The 8,829-nt window shown below is 47.5% G+C and overlaps 1 protein-coding gene across 1 annotated transcript; it reads left to right on the plus strand.

Annotated features, from left to right (window-relative positions):
* The first annotated feature begins 3,376 nt into the window (after positions 1–3,376).
* DYNLT2B (dynein light chain Tctex-type 2B) lies at positions 3,377–8,537 on the plus strand. The gene is made up of 5 exons (XM_071566170.1): positions 3,377–3,489; positions 3,903–4,036; positions 5,659–5,728; positions 7,459–7,522; positions 8,112–8,537. The coding sequence occupies exons 1-5, from the start codon at positions 3,422–3,424 to the stop codon at positions 8,157–8,159; spliced, it is 384 nt and encodes a 127-aa protein (XP_071422271.1). The 5' UTR covers positions 3,377–3,421; the 3' UTR covers positions 8,160–8,537.
* The last annotated feature ends 292 nt before the right edge of the window (positions 8,538–8,829 follow it).

Raw genomic sequence — 8,829 nt, forward strand, 5'->3', positions numbered from 1 at the left:
ATATGGAAGCTCACAGCCAGGAGGCTTTTCCACCTTTAGGTGACACCAGCAATGTGGCCCAGGTGGGGAAAGAATGCTTGTTTGGCACTTGTCACATGTTTTGATTTCTAAAAGCAGAAGATATGATGGATATCACTGCCAAGATCACCACTCATCAAGCCAGGGATCAGCAGGAAAAACTGGCTCATCCTCCCCACCCCACGCAGCAGCAGCAGAGGGCTCTGATTAAAATCATAGCACAAATTGCTCAAACTTTCCAATGCACACTTGAAATGGGTGTAAGCCAGTACCCGAGGCGGGGAGGCTGCTACGTCCATGAGAAACCAGCAACGGTAGATACCCTTTTTTCTGAGAAAAAAATAAAAATGACAAAAAGAATAAAAGATCAATCTCACTGCTAGGAAGCCGCTGCGGAGGAAAGCGAGGTGAGCAGCAGTTCCGTGCCCCAGCCCAGCATGTGCCCCAGGTGTCAACATCGCAGAGGAGCCCAGTCCTGGCCCCACAGCAGTCACCAGGCTTCAGGCAGGCTTTGCATCCTGCCTCCACACTGCCTGCACTCGGCCAGACCAGCACAGCTCCTTCTGGCTCTTGCACCAGGTTCTCCAGCAACAAGGAAAACAGGCTGGCTCCAACCATGTTGGTAAATCCCCTCCAGCCCAATAGGACCATAAAAGGGTCCCTTGATGCTTAAAAAACCATAAAGTATCTTTCTGTGAGCTGGGAAATAGCAAATTGCAAGGGACAGTCCTATCCTATTTGGCCACCAAAAGAGGAAATGAAGGTCTAAAGAGGAAGAGAAAGAGGAATAAATTATAAGACAGTTTGTGATAAATAAGTGATAAAACTAAGAGACAGTAACTTTAGCAAACACATCACACCACTTCATGGAAGCACAAATGTCCTTTTTTTCCCCAACAAAAAGCTGGCCCAATGTGTCGAGTCCCACCAAGGCATCTGGGACCCAGAGGAGGCTCTGTTCTCCTGCAGCCATCACTGCTGGGGCACACAGCTATCACCTGAGCACTCATCACAAAGGGTAGAGGGTCAGTCCCAAAATGGCTTAAAAGTATCTGGGGTATTTAAGGAGCACTGAAAATCTGAAAGGTAAAAAAGAAAGCTGTGATTGAAAACCTCAGATGAGCTGACTAAAGTCCAGAGCAGAACAACCTTAAAAGTCCAGGCAAAGCAAAGATTCACAAATGAAAGGGGAACACAAATTATCACAGAAAAACGCTCAGGAAAAGAAACCCAGAGGTTCCAAAGATCCTTTCCCCAACAGTTTAACTGAATTCACATCTGTGGGTCCAACCCAGGCAGGAGGTAAGAAAAGGAAACGGTTAATAGTGTTTGCAAATAAACACAGAAGAGTGTTGAGGTCTTTCAGATACTTCTCGGAAATTAGGAAGGTCTCTGCAAATTATTTGCATGAGGAACAGCGCCTGGCCCTGTGGGGACAGGCAGCAACCTGTGGGTGTGAGTAAGCAGCGGTAAGCAGTGAGTAAGCAAAGGGATGGAACAGAGGCACAAAACTGTTCCTTTAGCGAGCGGAAACCTGCAGGGGCCTCAGCAGAGCAATGGCAACTGGGATGGGAAAGTGCCACATGGGGATGGCATGAGGCAACCATCACCTTCAGCATGGCAGTGAGGTGCTGTTCCTGCTGGCAGGCAGAGCTGATGCCCAGCCTGGTGGTACTAAGGGCTCTGATGGTCCACCTCTAGCAAGTGTTGCTGCTAAAATCTGTGGAATAAAGGAGCTGCTTCTGCTTGGGATCTCAGCAATCCATGTGTGCTCAGACCAGTTTGGGGCAGGACCTGGCACCAGTAGGGATATGATTGCGCATTCCAAGCAAAACTCCAGCAGCTGTATCCCCTGCCTCCTGGTGCAACCTCACACCTCCTATACCCAAGGGGCACTTCCAGGCACCCCCAGCCTTGTCACAGGTGATGGCCCCTCCATCCTCTCGATCCTGGTAGCAGCACGCTCTGCACCAGCACTGGCTGTGCCTTCACACTGTTTCCATTCAGAGCTGGGTGAAGCACACAGGGGCCTTTCTCAGCCGTGTCACTCGCTGCATGCAGGAAGGATCATGGAGATCACTGCATTGAGATAAACTGTGGAGGAAACAGCATGTCAGCTCCTCAGGAGGGGCTGCGTCACATGCAGCCTTCTTTGGGCCAGACAGCAGCTACAGGCAGGGAAAAGAGAACAAGGGTATGACAGCATGAGGATACCAGGGAGCAAGAATTTTAGGCCTTTCTGGAGGATTTAAGAAATTCCTGGAGGAAATGAGCAAGGCTAGGACCTCCTCCCTGATAGCTGGGATACATGGCCGAGGCAGGAAGAAAGCACAAGGCCTGGCAGCAATACACAGGCAAAAACTGGGGGAATTGGCTTTGCAACAGCAACAATTCCAGACTGTGTTCTCCTCCACATGCACTGGGCACTCCCAGCAAGGCTCCTGGGGCTGGGGCCAGGGTCTGGCAGACATGTCTCTGGGCACAGAGACCCCTCTGCCCTGCTGGCACCCAGAACCACTCCATGGAGCCCTGGTAGAGGTACAGACAGAGGCTGCAGCTGCCAGTTTGGAGTAGGATCGGGGCACTAGGGAAGCATCCAGAGAGGCCAGGCTGTTTTACCCTGCTCTCTCCCCATCAGACATCCGGCCACACTCGAGGCAGCAGCCTCATCAAACTCTTTATTTATAGAACCACGGGATCATTTAGATTGGAAAAGACCTCTGAGATTAAGTCAACCTATGACTGAACACCACCATGACAACTAGAATATGGCACTACATGCCACATCCAGTCTTTCCTTGGAAACACTTCCAGGGATGGTGACTCCACTAGCTCCCTGGGCAGTCCATTCCAATGTCTAATCACCCCTTTTATGAAGAAATACCTCCTAATATCCAACCTGAACCTCTCCTGGTGCAGCTCAAGATTATGTCCTCTCGTCCTGTCGCTGTTGGCCTTAGAGAAGAGCCAGACCCCACCTGGCTACAACCTCATCTCAGGGAGTTCCAGAGAGATAAGGTCACCCCTGAGCCTCCCTTTCTCCTGCCTAAACATCCCAGCTCCCTCAGCCGCTCCTCATAGGACTTTTGCTCCAGACCCTTCACCAGCCTCGCTGCCCTTCTCCGGACTCACTCCAGCGCCTCAACGTCTTTCACAATAAAATTTTACCATTCTTACAACCATTAAAATACTTTACAATCATTACAGCAATTATTTACCGTTCATTTACCAATGATGTTATGGCACAAGTTTTTTAATTGCGCCCCCGAACCCGCCCCCCCTGCCGGGGGTCCGCACGCGCCGATCCCGCAGCCCCGGGCGCCGTGACGCACGGTGACGTCACGGTGACGTCGCGGGGGTTGTCGCGGTAACCAGCGCCGGGGACGCTGCGAGGGCCGCGGCCATGGGCGAGCTGGGCCCGGACGACGGGGCCGGGAACACATACAGCCTCCGGCCCGGCCTCCAGCACCGGTGAGGGACCGGGGATGGGGGGCCCCCGGCGGGTTTGTGCTGGGGGAGGTTTGGCCCCGGGGATGTGGGAGCTGCGGGGGAATGTCGGGGAGGGGCTGGCATGGGGCTGCGGGGTGTGGTGGGAATGGGGTCCCCCGAGGGTTTGGGGGGCATTAGGCTCCCTGACCGGCTTGGGCACCCGCTCAGGTGGGAGATGGCTGCGTAGGGGCAGCCTCCGGCAGGGCTGGTTTCACACCTTTTGTGGGTGTTTGGGAGGGCTGGTTAACTTAGCTGCACTTTTCTGCCCCCTGCTTTTTCATTTGTAATTTTTCTTTAATATGTAAAAGCTACATATTCCCAGGTGGGGTTGTGTATGCTTCTGCACATTGTGTGAATTTTCGGGGCTTTCTGTTGCTGGTTTTTTCCCCTGACAGATTTAAATCGTCCACAGTAAAAGAATGCATCCATGCAATACTGAAGGAGAAGCTGGCAGATGTACAGTACGTCCCCGAAGAAATGCCCAAGCTTACGAAGACTTTATCAGAGACAATAAAAGACAGACTGAAAGGTAAAGAGGTCTGCTGACTGGGGAAGTAATTTCTTTTCTTACCATGCCCTCTCCCGTTTGACAAAATCTCTCTTTCCTCTTTTATTTTTTATTCCTCCTTTATTTATTATTTATATTTTTATTCCTCCCCTGTTGTCTGATTCAAGTCTACTGTTAAGAAACAATCTGTCCTATATACATTGCATTCCTTGCCTGCAGAACTGGAGACCTAATTCAAGCAGACAAGATCTGTTGTTGTGTAGCTTGGCTGGTGTGGGACATCAGCCTTGGAGGGGCCGCAGAGGCAAAGAAGCTGCATTAGAGAGAAGAAAGAAGTGATGCTTCATTGCTTCCTGCTTCCATAGACAGAAGTATTCCTGCTTCTTTTCTGCTGCGAGTTAGATCAAAGTTGGGTCAGATTGGAAGAGCAGGGAGATCAGAACAAGGCTCGGGGAGTGCAGGGAAGGAGAAGAGAGGATCAGTCAGACAAGGAGGGGTGTCACTACAGCCTTACAGCACTGGAAGAAGGTTGTGGTGGTGGTGCTACACAGGATGCCCTCCAACATTTTTCAGTTCAAGAAGGAAACTACAATCTCCAGCAGGTGTTTCCTGAGTTCTGTGCTGGTACAATGGATGTGTGTGCTGGCACGGCCACTTTTTTTGCTTTCCTCCTGGGTACAGGCTGGTGCTCCATCTGCTGGGCTGGCCTCATGGTGTGGCATGGCCAGACTGCCACCCTCAGCAGTAGCCATGGATTGATGCTTCTCCCAGAGCTGCACATCGGCTTTAATGCCAGCAGCAGGTGTACTCCCAGCACGTGTTGATGCCGAGCTCACATGCACAGGGCTTGGCTTCAGTAAATACACTGGCAACAGCCTGAAGCAAGGCTGGCCTGGTGGCCGCCTTGTCAGCTGGCATGTCTGATAAGCACTGACGCGGTGGATGTTAACAGACCCAGCATGCTGTATTCAATCCTCCAGTGGAAACAATGTGTCGGAGTCTTCCCAGGACACTGCTTTGTTGAAGACGGGCATTAGGATCTATATTTGATTTAAATATGCTTGTTCTGATATGGCTTCTGGAACATTGCCATGGCCTAATTGGATCTGGCCTGTGCCCTGGAGGTATTTCTTTACTGTTGTAAAACAATTGCATATCCCTGCAAACATATAACACAGACCCACATAGGCTTTTATGGGGCCTTTTATCCAACTCAGAAGCAAAGGTTAACATCTGTGTGGCAGAAGAATCTCTACAATGCCTTTGCATCAGAACAGTTTTAAAAGAAGACAGTTTTTTTCAAACTGCATTTTGTCGACCAGCAGCCTTATTTACATTCTTTCCATGTAGTCAGCTGTTGAAAGTTGTCAAAGCAGAACGCTGACATATAGTGGGGCAGCTCAGGGGGGTCTTCTGCCTTAGATTCCTCTCTTGAGAGATTCCAGCTACCCTGTTCACCCTTTAACTCCAATAAAATCATAGTACTCCGTACTAGCCACAAGGCAGTCTGTCCACTTGGCTGCTTGCATAGGCTTGTAGAGGACACTTGCTTTGTAGCCAGAAATCTTTAGCATTAAGGGTCCTGGTTTGTGCTCATATTTTAAACAAGTTGTTGCTCTATTATTTTTTTTCTCTCTCTCCAGAGGAGGGATTTGACAGGTACAAAATGGTGGTGCAGGTTGTAATTGGAGAACAGAGAGGAGAAGGAGTGAAGTAAGTTTTGCATCTACTAATTGTATTTCTATCATGCTTAATGAGTTTGAGTGTGGTTTCTTTTATTTGGAAGCTGCTTCCAGCTTCCCTAGGTACAAAGATCTCTCTGCAGATGATAAAAGTGTAAAGCACTTTCTTTTCTCTTTAACTGGCATTTGAGGGCTTAGGTTGTGGCTGATTGAATTAGCCAGTGATAATTGGCTCTGTGGTGGCTCTTAGCAACCTGAAATGCTGAGGAGCATTTGTGAGGAGAGTTGCAGAAGCGTTTTATGTTGTGTTCATAATGAACTAGGCACACACCCCATTCATTCCCAAGGCCCTGCTGGAGCACAAGAGCCATGACAGCTCACCTCTGTCTAAAGCCAGATTTCCATAAGCACTTCATCTGCATTTATTTACCCCAGATAGGCATTTTCCAGAAGTTTAAATATCTATAATCCCCCTCCAATACTGTCAAGGGAACTGAGACTAGATTCCCACGTAGGTGCTGATCACTTGCAGTCAGCTCCAGATGCTTGCAGTCACACAAAAGAATTCCTCTTGGCTGCAGTAGTGGGCTGTAGCTTTCCATTACTAGGGAGGAGAAAAAGAGAATAGCCTACAAGGTTTATGTGCTTTATCTGATGGGCTTATCTTTATTACTGTGCCTGGTACTTGAGCAGAAGATAAGTGTTCTGGAGGTCAGAGAGGAATATCTGTACCTGCTGCTCAGGCTTTTGTCAGGAATGTCCATCTGCAGGCAGACTACTCCAGGAGCACCGTACCAGGGTGAACAGTTCAAGAAGGTGGTCGGGTTGGAAATGTGAAGCCCAGCAACACAGACTGACAGAGCAATTGGGGAAGTTCTCTGGCTTGTAGTAGGCAGGAGACAAGATTGAAGCATGATCACCAACATCCTTAATGCAAAATAGTGGGTAACCAGGGTATTCCAGAGACAGAGTGGAATACTAGACTGCTGAAAAAAAGAAAAAGGCAGGATAACCCTGAGAGCTAAGGTCATAGAAGAGAAGATGAAATTCAATAATCTTAGAGCAATAAGTCATACATGTAGAGACTGGAAAAAACAGGAGACTGACACAAACAGGAGTCCCATCAGCTGAGACTGACTGGGGCAGGCTGAGAAAGGGGAATGTCAATGACATCAGACAAGGCAGCAGCAAGGTCTCTTCTGTAGTATCCTGTTATGGTCTGGTTGCTTGTCCTCAGGGTAAGCCTTAGACTGAAGCAAGTGTAAAAGTCCAGCAGAATGTTTAGGGAACAGAGGGTATAGATACACAAGGACCAGAAAAGCTTAGATCATGGTCTAGTAACACAGTGTCTGCCAAGGAATACGATAGCTCCCTATAAATAAGTTGGGGGTATGTACTATGAGGGTGCAGAAGGTGAAGGACAAGGACAAATAAGCTAAATTAGCCACTGATACGCATAGGCCAGAAGTCAAAGATTCTTAAGCACCATAGCAATGAGGTTTCAAGTCTTGCTGCACAGTGGAGGTGTCAGGGTTAGTAAGTGATGAGCTTAAAGATAGAGCTTGAGCAACATACAGAGTGGTTTACAGCTTTGAGGTGGAATTCACCAGTAAAGATCTAGGCTTGGGGTTCGGGAGAACACTTCCCAGTTCCTTTATCTTTAAAGGAAGCACAGTTTGGTTCTCAAGGAAAGTATCTATGATCACTGAGGTCCTCACACATGAATTCTGGGTAATGTCTCCACTCTGGCTCTCTGTTTAGCATGGCCGCGCGATGTTTCTGGGATGCCGACACTGACAGCTGTGCTCACGACGTGTTCATGAATGTAAGTATCAGCTGGATTCCCATGGCACTTGCTTTTGTGTGAGAGCCAGATTGACCTTAAATGTGGACCAGGAAAAAAACCCAACCAGTAGAAGGAAGGAACCAAGATTATTGAAACAGTGATTTATATCCTCATTCACATCATGTCCTTAGATATAATATCCAACACAGTAAAACTTCTCTCCTGGGTAGGTCATGCAGTACTGTACAAAAGTCATCATGGTCACACCATTTTACAGGTGGGGAGAGGAAGCACAAGAGACAAAGTCTGTTCTTACATGCTTTCCTGAACTACAATCATGGCCCATGGCTGAAATCCAGGGCTGAGCAGAAGTCAAGATTTTATTTTATTTTAAATTGACACCTAGACACCTGTGGGTGTGTGGATGGAGGAAATTGAGGCCTTTCTGGCATTCACGTGCACTGACTTGGGTTACACCAGAAGCAAGGTGAGCAAAAGACAGAAAATTGCAGTCTATTACAAGGCAAGGTTATGCTCTGGTCTTAATGTTCCCTGAGGTTTTCCCATTCCCTTAGGCAAGCAAAGACCTTGCCTTGACTAACACGGAGCCTTTCTCTGTTTTCCCCAGGACAGCCTGTTTTGTGTGGTAGCTGCATTTGGCTGCTTCTACTATTGAAGGTGGCAAACATTGCACAAAGGGACAGAGTTGGAGGAGAAAGCTTTGCTTTGGGGTATTTTTTGTTAAAGTGCACTAAAGCATCATGTTCTTCCTTTAATACCTAAGAAAATAACAAATCACATCCTACACCTGATCTATACACTACAACATTCCTTCTTCCTTGTGGATATTGATAGAGCTTTAAGCACAGTATTATTATGTCCTTTATTTAAATGGCCCTTTGTTTTTTATGTAGTATGATGGTTTTGTCCTAAAAGTGTATTATTGCTAAGACAAACTAAACATTTGTCTTGAAAGGGTTCTATTGCCTTTTATTTTATGAAATTAATGAAATATTTATAAGAAAATAAACTTAATAAATCTATGTATTTAATATTTCTTCTCCTGTGACATTTTCTTCCACTCTACAAGGTGCACTAACCTGGATAGCTTGTTTGCACTTCTCAGATGAGCATTTTCTGAGGATTCCTTGTAAATCAACCCATAAAGCTGACCTCTTATTCTGATTATCCAGATTTGATCCTGTGACTCCTATAACAATTGGGCTATGAATCCCAGCTGTGTCACATGAGGTGATATTAATTGATAGGAAGACAAGGTATTTAGGACATTAGGTCAGGCCAGCAGCCTGCACACCCTGAGACTGCCAGAACTCCTTCCTGCTGTA

Source organism: Pithys albifrons, chromosome 11 (assembly GCF_047495875.1).
Source record: "Pithys albifrons albifrons isolate INPA30051 chromosome 11, PitAlb_v1, whole genome shotgun sequence".
In the NCBI taxonomy this organism is placed as follows: Eukaryota; Metazoa; Chordata; class Aves; order Passeriformes; family Thamnophilidae; genus Pithys; species Pithys albifrons.